Source organism: Lepidochelys olivacea, assembly GCF_965140295.1.
Source record: "Lepidochelys olivacea isolate rLepOli2 genome assembly, chromosome: 6".
Classification (NCBI taxonomy): Eukaryota; Metazoa; Chordata; order Testudines; family Cheloniidae; genus Lepidochelys; species Lepidochelys olivacea.
This window is the reverse complement of record NC_140416.1, coordinates 14,328,375-14,344,386: the sequence shown is the minus strand read 5'-3', so window position 1 is coordinate 14,344,386 and position 16,012 is coordinate 14,328,375. Positions and strand designations below refer to the sequence as shown.

At 46.8% G+C, this 16,012-nt stretch overlaps 1 protein-coding gene across 1 annotated transcript in view; it reads left to right on the top strand.

Annotated features, from left to right (window-relative positions):
* LOC311522778 (NACHT, LRR and PYD domains-containing protein 12-like) overlaps positions 1-14,623 on the top strand; it is a gene marked incomplete at its 5' end in the record, with an annotated part of 144,927 nt that extends 130,304 nt beyond the window's left edge. The window contains 2 exons of the mRNA XM_084632244.1: positions 6,398-6,568; positions 14,044-14,623. Coding sequence (XP_084488370.1) covers positions 6,398-6,568; positions 14,044-14,131 — 259 coding nt within the window. The 3' untranslated portion in view covers positions 14,132-14,623. The remainder of the gene's footprint in view (positions 1-6,397; positions 6,569-14,043) is intronic.
* Between the last annotated feature and the right edge of the window lie 1,389 nt (positions 14,624-16,012).

The window sequence follows — 16,012 nt, the reverse complement described above, 5'->3', positions numbered from 1 at the left end:
TTTAGACAATGTAGCACTTTTTTGTCCTCTTACACCATACAGGAAAGTCAACAAGCTCTGAGTTATCTCAGTTACAGAATAAATTACAGAAGGCAAAGGATCCCCTGAGGGCCGTGTCTGTAACAGCCAATCTCTATGGCATTTTTTTGGCATTTTTATGGGGTCCAGGTTTTGGGATCTTGTCCTGGAATAATGGGGCCAGCACAGTGAGTTCATCCACAGAACTGGCTTGCGGAATAACAGGACATGTAGGAACCATCTGCTTCTTCTGCCGCAGCTGAAAGGTTCCCATCTTGGGTTATTCTTATAAAAGCATTTGTGACTCGTATGTACTGTGCAAATGGGCCCAGTCTCTAGCCAGGGAATAGGTGTCAACTCATTGCACTGTATTCCGTCCAGGGTGGGGAAGTAAACAAAACAGGTCTTCCTAGTTTATTGTTCTCCTTCCCCATGGAAGGAGACACCCATGGTATGGGCGATTGCCCAAATGCTGTTTACACATCAGGATACCCCAGTGTGCACAGCTGCCCAAATCTCTGATCCTGGCTTCTCTCTTCTCCCCAAATGGGTACCTCTCCATAAAGCTGTAAAAACACATTGATATCTTCTCATACTTACCAGCAGGGGCATCATTTTCTAGGGGGCAGTTGTCCCCGCTTCCCACTGGACTTTCCATAGGTTTGTATGCTCCATTATGTCTTCCACTCCCTGCCTTTCTAAGATGTAATGTAACTCCATATAATGTTCTATATGCTGTCACAACTTCACCCCCCACCCCTGGAATTTATCTGAGAGGAGGCCCCTGCTGATGAGCCCTGTTGTGTAAGTTACCACAAGGCATGCCTCAGACTTTCCACAACAGACTAAGGGCTTAGTCATCCTGTTTGATAAAGGGTGGTCTGTGTTTTCAGGGTATGCCTTGATGACAGTCTGTTGCATGAACTGGAAAAAACATGGGAACAACAAAGCTGTGAGAATGAATTTTTGTATTGTGTCCTCCAGGCTAACAACCGCAGGAAAATTTGAGAATGTCATTTAAGATCTACTCTGTCCACAGTCAATTGATTTTGCTCTATGTGCACTGGAGTAGGGTAGTTTTGATTATAGATGTCAAGAAGTGAATCCACATCTGAACTGGTAATATGCTCATCTAGACTACCCTGTGGAAGTCCGTACCAGCAGCGTAATCTTAATTATACGAATATGTCCATTTTTCTACTTCTTTAACAATGCTGGCATAAGTCCTACTGGAATGACAATGAAGCTGTGAGTAACAGTTATCTACCAAGAATTCTCTGCACCTCTCCCAAGAAAGGTTCATCTGAGGCTTGGGGAATAGCTAAGGCTGCCTACAAGATGAGCTTTTAGATTCTACTCTTACTGATATCTCAGTGCAGTACTTAGGCAAAGTGCATCAAACAGATGATGTTTCCTGCTTGCTTTAAACCAGGGCAACCTGGACAATGTATCTGCCCACCTAGGAGAGAGCCCTGACTCAAATGCATGCTTGCATTGGTGTGCTCCTAAAAGCAATTCCCACCTCTGGAGCCCTGATGTAGTCAAGAGGCACTCTCTGGATTTAGGGCCCAGTAGTTTTAGAAGGGGTTTCTGTGACTAAACCCAATCTCTGCCTGTAGTTGGATTAAAAAGATTTGGTCACCCCAGATTGTAGATAGAGCCTGGACTTCCTTCTCAAATGCTGCCCTGATTTTTGTCCATGATTCACATTTTAAGGACATAGGATTTTAGGGTTTAACTTGAAGACACCCAACTTCTCTTCCTCCCCTTTATGTCCCACACAACACAGACTTGCATATTTTATAATTAAGGTTAAACTCTGTAAAATCTGAAGACCTGAGTAAGAAAATTGAATTACTCTAATTTTAAGTAACAAATATTTACAATGTACTTCAAATATGTCTTCTCCAGAATCCACTAGTTTGGAGACTGAGGGATGGGAAGTATCAGGCAGTCTATCAAAAAAAAAAGGGGGTGGGGGTGGGGGAGGGAAAGCAGAATGAAATGAGAAGACAAATCAAGGAAGAATAGCAGTCTGAAAGTCCTGGAGACCAAAGGCAGCATCTAGTGACTATGGATCTACTTGTAGTGTCTGGTCATAAGATGCAGAGATTGTCAGGCGGTCACTCTATAGACCTCATCTATCTGCTGAGATTTAGAGACTGATCTTATTGAACATGCTCTGAGGTTTGATAGCAGTGTCTTTTGAGCCTTCCTATAGGCTTCCAGATTTGCAAATCTGACCCATCTGGAGTTGATTGCCTTATAAGTTTTTTGAGACCTTTGTTATTTCCAACAGAGGAGAGGAACAAGGCATCAGATTTTGTCCTGCATGGGGAGAATTTGATGGCCCTGTAGACATCTGAACTCTTAAGAAGGGTAGGTTCAGGAGAGCAGTGTTTTGATGGAAATGACAAGGAGAACTCTGTTAGGCAGGAATTCTGGAATAGTTCTGGTACTAGTACTATTTTACCAGTACTTTGTCTGGTAAAAGCTGAAGAAAAGGGGATTTATTAGATAACACAGTTAACTTCTGGAGAAGTTGATTGGAATTGTCACAATTCAGGGAATTGCACCATTATTTCCCCTCAGTGATCCATCAAGGGCACCCCCTCTTAGGCTTCCAACTCCCCTGGCCACTGCCTCTCCTGGGAGGAGGCCCATGTCTCTCTCCTTTCTGAGTGGGATATTTTCAGGCTGCACAGTTCCCTGCCATCACTGTGTTATTCCCAGCAAACAACAATCTGCCTAAGCAGGTCTGATTCACTCCTCTCCTCAGAGACAATACACAGCATAATAGCCCCAGTTATAAGTTACCATGCAGTTCTTTCTAAGCAAACATATTTTATTCCGAAGGTCAAAGCACTATAGAGAAAACATATTACAAATAATAAAAGAACCAACATTCATGCTAATAAGTGTAACAGAGATCACCCCCTCCGACATGGGTTCTGGCAGTAGCAGTCCTTCAAAACCCCACCCAGGAGTTTTCTTGTATCCTTTGCTCAGAATGAGAACTCTGTTTTTTGGGGTCTCACTAGGCCAAGTCCTTCTACCCCTCCCTAGGGATTGGGACCCTCAGTGGACCAGAGGTCCTATCCATTTGCTGGATCAGGAAGAAGGCCCTGAATCAGTTTAAACACAAGTTATTTATGCCAAAGTCTTTTCTTTGTTTGTGGGTCCCTGGAGATTCCAGTTTGAATTAGTATATGCAAACTTTTGCAGACAGTGGCTTCGAAATGCTTCTGACTGGAGGAATTACATTAGCATACCCTGTCCCCCTAGCAAAGTTATATGCAATCTTCACAGTAACACAAACAATTACACTTTAATACAATGGACCCCAAAGGTATTACATGTAATTCAGTAAGGTTTATTTTAATTCAGTATGATTTGTCCATGGTATTACAGGACTGCCACTACTTAAAAAAGCAACATATCTTGAATGGAAGTATAGGGATGAGGTTGCCACTGATACAAAGAGCTATTCCATTAATATGTGGCAGAACCAAGTTAAATGTCCAGCTACTGATAGGAGCTTCCAACCACAGGAGAAAGGTTAGCCATGGCCTTCTGAAATCTGGCAATGTGAAGGTGAGATTCCAAACTATCTTTACTAGGAGAAACCCTTCAAACTCCCAAGGGGCTACTTGTACTCAAAAGATGCTGAGGCTAAAACCTTTGATGGAAGCCACCATACAAAAATCTGTGAGAGTTTTTGGAAAGGCTTGATTTGGGATTCTAATAGCGTTTAACTCCCCAGCATCAGAAGACTTTCCACATACAGTAGTAGACTGCAGAAGGAGTCTTTCCTGGTGTAAGGATGAAAATCCACCTACTGTTATAAGAAGTCAAACTGCTGGCGGTTCACCTTCTCTAACTGCAAACTGACTAGAAAACAGAATCCTTCATGGCATGCCTGGTACCTGATCCTTTTAGTAGCAGCCTGCCAGGAAACAACAAGAGATAGCAGGGGATCCGTACCAGGAAAGTGCTTCAACCCTTAAATTGCTTATTCCTTTTCCAGGGAAATCTTCTCGCGCTGAGCACCACTGCAGCTTGCCCCGTGCAAGCCCAAACTTCCTGTTTAATATGAAGATGAGGGAGTAAACATCTAAGCCGTAATCACCAGACCCAGTGAAAGAGAAAAGACCCTTGAGAGGAATCAGAGGACAAAGGGAATAGTCCCTCATCTTTGGGGGAGAAGGAATCAGAAAAGTTTGGTCTCACCTGAGAACATGCACAGTAACACAACACACACCATGTGCTTCACAATCACACTATAAGGCAATTTTTTTACTGTGATCTCAGGAATGTGTGTCTGCCAGACATCCATGTGCAGGTGAACTGCATGCTGCGCTATTTACCCCATGGGAAAGTAGGAGGACAGAGTTAGGGATTGCATTACAGTGTGACTATGAGGAATACGGTGTGAGTGTATTGTGTTATTCTTAGTGGTAAGAATGACTATTAATTAATGACAGTGAATAGTCATTGGGCCAGGGAAAGACAGTGAGAATGACTCTATTGCCCATGGATGAGTTGGGGCACTCAGCTAGCAGGTTGGAGACCTCAGTTCAAGTCCCTGATCCACTAGCTATTTAATTACTTATAAAAAGTGGAACTTCAATAGGAGAGACTGAGAAAGCCCCACACCAGAATATCCTGTAGTCCCAAATTTAAATCCATTCTTCATTGGGGGCTGTGGGGAGCTGTATCTAGGACTCACAGATCACACTGGACTAACAATTACCCAGAGGGCACCACCAGCATTTCCTCCAGCCATATGGTTAATCTAGTCTTCCCTTGCTATTGGTAAAAGTGCCTGAAATCAAAATGAAAAAATTGAGATGGGTGAACATGAAACGTTTCAACTTGAACTTTTTTTTCTGACTTTTCAACTCATCAAAAATTTTGAAAAGTTTCATTTTCCATTCAACTCTAAATGAAACATTATTGTAATTGTTTGAAGTTGCCAGCAAACTGAACAACCCATTCTGTGCCCAGCTCTAGCCTGGACAGGAGCCTGCATTTACCTGGGGTGGAGACCCCTGTGTTGCAGCTCTGAAACACACTAAAAGGAGCACTCTCTAGGACTCACTGTGAATCCCTTCATGCTACAAGCCCTGTAAACCCACCTCTTGCCATGGCAGGTGGGGCTGATACAGGGAAGGGAGGAAGATCATTTCTCACACACCCAGAAAGCCCCTCTGGGAGCGGGGAACCCAGCTGTGCTAAGCAGATGGGCTGGGAGGGGCACATTTGAACGTCAGAAAGACACATAGCTTGGAATTTGAGTCTGAGGGTATGTCTGTGCTGCATTTTGGAGCCTGTGCAGAGTCTAACAACTTCTCCCCACTACACTGCTCCCCAGCCTTTGCACTACACTGCTGTGTGGTGAGGAGGGAGCAAACGTCAACGGTGGGATCAATCTGATAAATGAAAAGCCAAGGGAGCTTGTTGTAAACAGTATGGAGTGGGGCCTGCTTCTCCAGCCACACTGGTAGTGAAGGGGTGCATATAAGTGGGTATGTTTGGGGTGCAGTTGAGTAGGAATTAAACAAAATGGGGAGAAACACCTACACAGGCACACATGGGTGCACAGGACACGTGGGGCTGGGTGGGGCAAAAGGCAGCAAGTAGCGAGGGGTCTGGTTGGGAAGGGCAGAGGAAACAGGCAACACACCATGGGGGAAAGTGGATCACAAGAGGGACCCCCTGAGATGGGGTCAGCAAACTGCAAGGGGGCACTATTGGAGGTGGGGCGGAAGGGACTGCTGGGCAGGCAGAGGGAAGAGAAGGAGGCCCACCAATCCACTAATGCAAATTGAAGGGAGAAAGAAGAGGAAAGTCTGAGGGGGAGCACATGCACCCGCATGCCCTTGCAAAGAAAAAAGGCAACGATTCCACAGCATCTTCAGAGCAGGTGGAGGTAGGCAGGAAGGCGGATGGACAGCAGGAACAGTATGGGGGAGGAGGGAGAGCTCCTCACCACTTCTCCCCACCCCGACCACCAGCAGGGACCAGAATTCCCTGCCCAGATTGTATCAAAATGCACACACAGAAAGGAGCTAAATTAAGGTTGCCTAGGCAGCCTAAAGCTTGGCAGTTCCTAACTTTTGGGTGCTTGATCTTGCAGCCTTAATATTCTCTTAACACAGGGGAGTTTTATATAATTAATTATATGTTAAGGACCTGTAACTTTCAGTAGGTGTCTTTTTATGATTATTTCAATCAAAATAAGTAGATAACATTATTCCTAGCCGCTGTCTCTGAATTAAGAATCCGTTTGGAGATACACATGGGTCTCAGTGAGGGGAGATGCAGAGAATGGGGCATACACAAGTCATTTTACTCTGTATACATCTGTCTCCTGCAGGCTGTGCGATTGTGGTCTCAGTGCTGCATGTTGTGGGGATCTCTCCTCTGTTCTCTGCACCAGCCAGACCCTGACATACCTAGATCTAAGGCGGAACAAACTGGAGTATTCAGGAATGCGGCAGCTGTGTGAGGGGCTGAAACATCCAAACTGCAAACTGCAGAGACTGGGGTAAGTAACAGCTGGGTCCCTTTAGCGTGTGCCTGGTATCACTGTGATGTTGTAAGTTAAACTCAGTGTACCAGGATCACAATGTCTTACAGTGCATGGAACCCAGCCATGGACCAGCCCCACTCTGCTCCCCAGGTGAAGAATAGAGACCCACCGATGTGTTCACTGCTTGTATTTTACTAGTTAGACAATTGAACAATGTAGTGGGCTCAGGCCTGAGTCCCTGCTGAGCAGGGAAAGCAGCTGGGCAGCTGCTTTAAAGGGGCAGCCAAGGATCCCCCTGACTCAGGGTAATTCTCAGGTGGTAGAAAGCAGGTACAGCCCACTCTGTACCACCCACTCCCTGCATCACTCTTCCTCCAGGTAGAAGGTGTGGAGGAGTATGGAGGTGTATATCCGGGGCAGAGTGCATGGTGCTCCACTTATCCTAGGCTGGCACAGCATCCTGTATATCTTAGGGCCCTGAGGTTCCTCTATGTTAGACCAGAGGCCGTTTTGTCCCCCCACCCGGCCCAGGATCAGGGCAGTGCAGAGGTGGCTTCTCACCAGTTTCTTCAGTCTCCTCATCAGTGCTGAGTGTGAACTTGGTGGAATTGAGGACAGAGTCCAGTGTTTTTTTAGCAAATCCCAGATGCAGCATATTTTGATGTTACAAACTCAATTACTTTAAGACAATAAAAACAACCCAGCATTGCCAACATCAAGAGATCAAAAATCATGAGTTAGACCCTTGAAAATTTTTTAAAAATATCAAATTGTGGTTTTTTTAGTGTCTTAACTTTTTAACTCCCTTCTACTCGTTTGCCTAATGTAGTCACATGTTTGGCTGCGTGTGTGTTCTGTGTGCTGTCCCAGCTCTGTGCAGATTGTTGCACAGCAGACCTCAATGGAACCGCCCAATGAGAGACCAAGACCCGTTTCAATAGCGGAGGCACCCGGCCAGGTTTATTACCAACGAAGCATGGTCCTAACTCCCCAGATCAGTGTCTACAGTTACACTAACACATGTGTGCCCGGGATAATGCACACAGCTCAGTGAATGGCGGGACCTTCCATTCTGCCCTTGGTGGGCCAAAGACACGCCCTCTGAGACTCCATTTTATACACCGATACAAACAAGTTACGTATTGCCCCTCTGATGTGGCTAGGTGCCACTTTGTACATGTTGGTTTGATCAAAACATCTCTATTCATCGTGCTGTCATCCTGACCTTATCTTTAAAATGGGTCAGTGTGTTCCTGTTATCTTTGGGGAATGTGTTGGTATCGAGGTGTTTTGGTACCACCCTTCTGGAATGTGCTTGTGTGTGTGTGTTCACTGCCTAGCAATTCTTAGGAATGTGTATTTCTGCAATATCAGCCCTGTTCTTGCCAAATTCTGTCAACAGGGCCTGCCTCCAGGTCACAGCCCTATTTTGCTTTATATTAGCAAAGCTTTGACGACTACTTTAGCCCAGGCCTCAGGCCTCTGATACAAGGGCTGATGTCTCAAGCTCTCTTCCTACTACACCAACGTGAGTGAAATAACATCAGGTTGAAAAACCAATCTTCAGTGTACACAAAAATTCGTGCCTCTCCCTGGTTGCTCAGACTGGATTTAGTCTGTCTTCACCCATAATATAGAGGAACTTCTTTTCCTTTCCTGTCACAGTCTTGATTGTCTGCCATCCATGTTTATTTCCTTTGATAAAAGAAAGGCTGAATTGTAAATAGTTTGAGAAACACTGACCTCACACTTGCACATAGAACTTATACTACTTTTTAGGGTTGATGAGTGACAGATATACTTATCAAAGAATTTGAAACTTATTCAAATAAGGGTATAAGCGACAAAGTTACAGTAAATGTACAATGGGATTGGTTTACCGTTTTCCAAGAAGCAGAACTTCCCTGAGTCCCCAACCACCATGTCTCAGCCAGAGACTAGACAGCACTCCACCACTTGCATACCCCACCTCCTCCTTCAAACTCCTGCAATCCCCTCCTTCCTGCCCCCCACATTGCCCTGCAGCCCATTTTCCTGCACCCCCTAAATCTGCCTACTTCTCCCCCAAGTGCTCTGCTCCCCCTCACTTGCCCCATCCGCTTTTAGCCCTGTCTCTGGAGCTCTTCACAGTCCCTGTGCCCTGTTTAGCCCCCCGAACCAGAATGGCAGCCATTTTGCCTGGGCCTCCATCTCATTGTAAACAACAGAAGGTGGCAGCCAACTTTATCAAGGGCAGCCTCACTTCCACATACAGATGGACGGTAGGGAAACGGCAGCCATATTGCTGGCTTCAGACTCAATGGCAGTAATAGGAGATGGCGGCCATTTTTAATAAGGGAAAATTTTCAAGTTTTCGCCTTTCGTCATGTTTTCAGGTCGGGGTGGGGAACTGTCAGTATTGCAAACTTGAGTGATTTCAGCAACAACTTTTTCATGTGGTCCAGCCACTAGAGGGGGACAGAGCCACTCTGGGCAAGGTGGGTCACACTAGCACCAGTACCGGATTTACCATGGCACCGAGCCCACTCTCCAAAGGGGCCCTGGCCTGGCCGCTCTTCTCCGCCCGCCCCGCTCTCTCCGGTGGGGGCAGAAGCTTGGTGCTGCTGGCTCCTGGGGCTCTGTCCTGCTGCAGCAGGGCAGGCTCCGCCGGCAACCAAGCTCCCCCCACCCCCGCCTCTTCCCCCAGCATGCTGGGTTCCCACCCCTCCCCCTCTCACTCCCTCTCCCTGCCGCTGATCATCTGTTTGCCGGCACGAGGGAGGGGGAGGAGGCGGAGAAGAGGTGAGGGTGGGGCCTTGGGGAAGAGGGGTGGAATCAGGGCATATCCCCTCCAGCCCCCTGCCATGAGCCACTCGAGGCAGGGGGCTGGGAGCACCCCCATGACCCCAGCCCACACACCCAGCCCTCTGCCCTGACTCCTGCACCCCTCTCTCACACACCCTGCCCTGACTCCTGCACCCCCCTCACACCCCCCCCAGCCCTCTGCCCTGACTCCTGCACCCCCCACGACCCCAGCCCTGACTCCTGCACCCCCACACATACCCAGCCCCCCCACACCCTATGCCCTGACTCCTGCATCTCCACACACACATCCCCACCCCCACCCTGAGCACCAAATGGGAGCTCCTGCACCCTCCCCCCCGCATACCCACCTGCACCCCTCGCACCAAATGGGAGCTGCCCCTACTCCACACCCCAACCTCCTGCCCCAATCCTGAACCCCCTCCCTCATTCTAGCTCCTGGCCAGACCCTGCACCCCAACCCCCAGCCTGCTCCTGCACCCTAACTCCCTCCCAGACCCTGCATCCCCAGCCCTGTGCTCAGTGCACCCCCACCCTCAGCTCAGTGCAGAGAGAGATGAAGAGAATGGGCTAGAACCAGGGAGAAGGTAGGTACCTGCTCTATGTGGGCAGGGCTGGTGGGGAGGATCCTGTTTACCCCCTCCCCAGCCCTGCTGTGCTTACAGTTTACCCCCAGCCCCTCCCTTGCTCCAGGGACCAACCCTAGCTCCCGCCCCACTGTGTTTTTGCCCCCGGCACCTGCCTTGCTCCAGTCAGCAGGGACTAATCCTCCCCCCATACCCCACTGTGCTCATCTTGCCCTGGCCCCTGCCTCGCTCCAGCTGGGGACCAATCCTTCCCCCCCACCATGCCCAGCTGTCAGGTTGGATAAAAATCAATGGCTTTGTAAAAAAAAAAATCGGATTTTTTTATTTAAATCGGATTTTTGAGGAAAAAAATCTATCTAAAGATAGTTTTAATTAAGATACATTATATCTCATCATGGAATAGAGATTATAAATTCTGATTCTATAGTATATTTTAAATAAATAAATAATATATAGAGGCAAGAAATAACAGACCTTAACTTTATTATTCCTCTGCAAATTTGTGTACACAGAGTCAACCCCTTACCTCTCTTTAAAAGTGAAAAGTTTCCAAAAGTTCAATGAATAGAAGATTGTTGGGGGTGGAATAGATCTGGCCAAGGAGAAGAAGTCTGGAGATAAATGTGAGAAGCGAGGGACATATGCTTTTTTGTTAAAATATTATGTTTGCTGTTGAAGAAAAAAATCCAGAATACTTAATGTTGTTGTTTTAGTTAAATAAAACAATTTAAATGTCTGTCTGGTGATGTTCTCCTCCTAATTCAGCATGGCAAGAAAATCCTCCAAATATTAATGATTAATCTGTTGAATTGGAGATAGTTCACCTCCCAATGACTTCATAAATATCTGCTTCAATTATCTTTGGTAAACGAAATAACCAAACAATCATTCATTTTCTGATATAGCTGTAAAACTCATCTGAAAAGTTTTCAAAATAAATCACTGTTTAAAAATGTATAGTGTGTACCTTCTAAAAATGAAACCTATATGTATTAAGGTTATAACAACCAACAAGAATGCACTTTTATGTAGAAAACCATGATTAAATCGAGTCTTCCTGACTAGTGATTTAAATCATGATTTAAATCAAATCCACCCTGCCCACTGTGCTCTTGCCCCTGGCCCCTTCATTCCCCAGGGGTGCCCACAAATATGTTTGGCGCCGGGCCCATAAAAAATTAATCCGACCCTGACGAGCACTACCCTTTCCTTAGACCGGGATTGTCAAGTTGTATGTGGGGAATTAGGAGCGTGGACACCTCCCAAGAGAGACATCACTCACCAAGGTTGATTTGTATCCTAGATCTCACACCAAGGAAGCTGGCAGCCAATCCTATAGTAAGCTATTTAGAGATTTATTACTAAGGATATGTCTATACAGCAATGTAAGCCCAGGCTTGTGCCCCCTAGTCCCCCTTGTGGCCACACACCAGTTGTGTTAACCTAGGGCTTGAACCTAGGGTCACAGGATACTGCAAGGCTGGAGGGTCCAAGCCTGTGTTAAGCGGGGACCTAGGGTCTGAGTCCTATTGGTTTCCTGTGTGCATATGGCCCTGGCTTGACTCGGTCTCAAAAGTCCTCCAGATGTATCTCAGAGTTCCCTGGGGCTGCATATGCAGAGGTGCCCAGTCAGTGTGCACTGTGAGGGTGGTGAGTGGAGGTCAGCACCAAAACTTCCTCACAGCCTCCCGGGGATCCCTTATCCCTGCTTCACAAGGTGCGGGGGGAGGGGGGGCAAGGATAAGGTATCCCTGGGGGAAGCTGGAGCACGCTGCACCCCAAGCCCTGGGGATACAGTGCACCACTCCGCAGCAGCAGCCAGCCTGGGGTGGGTGGGTGGTTTTTTCTCTGAAAACCTTATTTTTGTTTTGAAATGTTATGTCAAAACAAACAGACAAAACCAGCTTCATTAAACAGCTCATTTTGAAAATTAAGAATTACAAAGTTTCATTTGACTAGTCTGACAATCCTGGAGACTGACGTCCTAATTATCCTTAAAACAGGAGCACATGGGCATTTTCCTGCCATTGTGATTCAGCCTAGAGGTGCAGAGCCCAACTCTCAGATTAGCTGGCAGTCGTTCCATTGAGACAGCCACCAAAGGAGCTAATTATGCAGTTTCTGTACTCGTGTGCTCCTTACGGGCACCTGAATCCCATCAATAGCACCATCACTGTTAGGAAATAGGTGGACAACAGCGTTTTCCAACAGTGAAACACATTTGTAGGGCTAGAGTGTCAAAACTGGGGCAGTGGAGGTGGAAATGCACTCGGTACTCAGGGATAAGGTTACTTTGACTGGGGTCTGTGCACTGCAATGTGGACGACAGAGCCTTAGGTTTGAGCACGGGTCAGAAAATTCTTAATTTAGGGTTAAAATGCAGAGTAGATGCTCAAGCCGAGGGTTCCCTGACACAGGTCCACTGGCTCAAGTCCCACTAACCCTAGGCTTACATTGCTGTGTAGACCTACCCCAAGAAAAAGAAATGGAAGGTACTGAGAGGTTAAAGCAGATAAAATGTATGTACAAGTGAGTTACAGTCTATCATTTCAAAAAGTAGCACAGATGGAGGTGATCAGATCACAGAACAGGGAACCAAATTGATCACATTTCAATTCAGCACAAATGGAGAAGAACTTTAGAAGATGTACAGAGCAGGAACGAGGCACATATGAGTGTAAACCACTTACTAGTGGTAACGAAAATGAGAATAAAAATAAGAACAAATAAAAGATTCTGTCCTGCTAGAATCCAAACCATCAAGAAATGAAGAATTTTTCCGTGGGTCTGTATTTATAAGTTCTCACAGAAACCAAGCTGACTGGACGTGGGTTCTTTCTTCGTGGTGGGAACAGGGCTGCCAACAGAATTGCCAGGCCCCTGGGAAAGGTTTGGGGGCTGGAAGGGGTTGGGCCTCGTGCAAAAGCCAGCCCTACAGCACTACCCGGCCTGCACCGCCCTGAGCTCCAGCAGCGATTTAAAGGGCCCGGGTCTCCAGCCGCCGCCACTGCCCCTTATGCCCCCGCAATCCCTATCAGCGGCCCTGGGAAAAGAAGAATGCTCTTAGAGACTTTGAACTCACACACAATGACCATTTGTTTTGAATGCGCAGGATTTAACACCTTTCTGCTAGAGTTCTTCATTTGCATTACACAAGACTTCTTTTTTGTTTGATGAGTTACTTCGGTATATACAATGCAAATGTTTGCTATTACAGTATAACAGGGTACAGACAAGTTAAAACAATCCATGCACCGGTTTTTCTTTAAATTTAAACACAAAACACATTTAACATCTATTTTGAACTATACTACAGCACAAATCAGCTGGTCTGGCTTCCAGCTATGAGTTTGTCAGTTCTTAGCTGACGCCTATGGCCTTGGCCAGAGCTGGCCCTTGGTTTATCAGCATCACAAGCACCATGCTCTGAACTGGAGCACTGGCTCCTGCTCTCCCAAACTGGCTGCAGACAGACAAACCCCATTCTCCTGAACTGGCTGTAACAGTAAATACAAGAGTGACATATTACTGTCTTCCTGTAGCTGGGTGGAGTTTCAGCAGTGTCAGGCCAAGGCTGCAGCACCACAACAGCAGATAAAAACTCACCCCCTGTGGGGAGGGGGCGTGAGGAGCCCCCGCAGCACTGAGAGCAGAGATCAGGCTGCTTCCATGGAGAGAGTCTCTGAGCTGGATTTTGCAGCCCCTGCTCCCTGTGTGCGCTGAGTAGCCCCACAGCGATCCATGGGACTGTCCGTGTCAGTCAGTGCTCCCTGCCCTGAGCAAGGGCTGCGCAATCCAGCCCTTTATGTGCAGAAAGGACATTGCTGTCCCTGCCCAGAGCTCCCAGGGTGAGTGGGGTGTGGTGGTCAGACCAGGCTACAGACTGTACCAGCGCTTCTCCTCCCCCCCCACCCAAGGGAAAGGCACCTGCTGGCAGTGAGCTCAGCAGGCAGGGCCGTGACAGTGACACGGATCCTGTGAGCTCAGACAGCAGATGGGAAAGAACCCAGTGGTCGGCAGCACAGTGAAAGGGACTGTGAGCTCAGGTATCACGTCTGCAGAGAGAACTAACATCCTTTTCTTTCCTTATTTTCCCCACAGGGTGGACTTTGGCCATCCAACTCCAGAGATGGAGGCAGAGCTGGATGCTGTGAAAAAGATAAAACCTGGTTTGAACATAAAGATATAGCTGGAGGACTGAGTGGGAGCCATTGCACCAACATGGCTCTGGGATTATGAAATGGAGGGGTCTGGTAACACCCCCCCACACACCTTTTTAGTTTCTCACTGCAGGGGGGTGACCCGGGAACCATCTTTGGATCCAGATCCTGTTCCAATAGCTCAGTCATTATTTGTTGTATGTTTCTTCCCCTACCCCTCATGTCATAAATATAAAGGGAAGGGTAAACCCCTTTGAAATCCCTCCTGGCCAGAGGAAAAATCCTCTCGCCTGTAAAGGGTTAAGACGCTAAAGGTAACCTCGCTGGCACCTGACCACAATGACCAATGAGGAGACAAGATACTTTCAAAAGCTGGGAGGAGGGAGAGAAACAAAGGGTCTGTGTCTGTCGGTATGCTTTTTTTGTCGGGGATAGACCGGGAATGGAGTCTTAGAACTTTTAGTAAGTAATCTAGCTAGGTATGTGTTAGATTATGATTTCTTTAAATGGCTGAGAAAAGAATTGTGCTGAATAGAATAACTATTCCTGTCTGTGTGTCTTTTTTGTAACTTAAGGTTTTGCCTAGAGGGGTTCTCTATGTTTTGAATCTAATTACCCTGTAAGGTATCTACCATCCTGATTTTACAGGGGTGATTCCTTTACTTCTATTTCTATTAAAAGTCTTCTTGTAAGAAAACTGAATGCTTTTTCATTGTTCTCAGATCCAAGGGTTTGGGTCTGTGGTCACCTATGCAAATCGGTGAGGATTTTTACCAAACCTTTCCCAGGAAGTGGGGTGCAAGGGTTGGGAGGATTTTGGGGGGGAAAGACGTGTCCAAACTATGTTTCCCAGTAAACCCAGTTAGAGTTTGGTGGTGGCAGTGGATATTCCAAGACAAAGGATAAAATTAATTTGTACCTTGGGGAAGTTTTAACCTAAGCTGGTAAAAGTAAGCTTAGGAGGTTTTCATGCAGGTCCCCACATCTGTACCCTAGAGTTCAGAGTGGGGGAGGAACCTTGACATCTCACCTCAATTTCATACAATTCCCGTCATTAAGGCAGCATTCTGTGTCTGTCTCCAACATTTGTTTATACCAAATGGATGTTTCTGTGTCAGTTTTGCTGCAGTTCAATAAAGATCATGAATCAAGAACTAATGCTGCACTTCAGAGTTTGTATTTCTTGCCACAGTTTGTGCTTCTCCTGTGCACAAGAATTCTCCCATTCTTCAAGGCTGGGGGAGTCCTCAGGGTTGCTTCCAAGACGACTTTCTCAGGGTCCCAGTTTCTTATCCTTTATGGTCAAGAAGCTTGTCCAGGCAAAATGTCTGTTTGGGCAGCTAAAAGAGGGTTTGTTTACCCTTCTCTGGGTGTTCATGGCTTTATCAGAAAGGTGCTGTAGGTGGCCATAAAGGACCATGAACACCCATTTGGGAGTGGAAAACAAAACAAAAAAACTGGACACGGAGATGATTAAGGCATGGCCAACCTCCTGGTTGATGTGCCCATACAGATGCTGCTTTCCAGCTATGCCTGGTGCGTGACTAATATAGCAGCATAAGTGAAGACATTCACCTCACAGCCACTCACTTGCTCACACAGCTACACACACCTGCAGACCCTATCACGCACTGATTAAAATACCCCCAAACACACAGACTATGGGGTGGAGTGAGACACAGAGAGCTCATATGTGCTTGTGGGGTTGGCCTGGGAAGAAGCTGGACTGGGCTTTGCCTAGCTCTGAGCTAAAAAGAATTAGAAGAAAATACACATTTTAAAAGCAGGTCATGTTGGAGAGGGGCAGGCTGGTGATAGTGGGGGACTGTAGCCCGAAAGCCCCTTGACCAAATGAGTTGAAGTTTCAACTGCCAACTCCACCCTAGGATCTCTACTGGCCTAGCAATTTT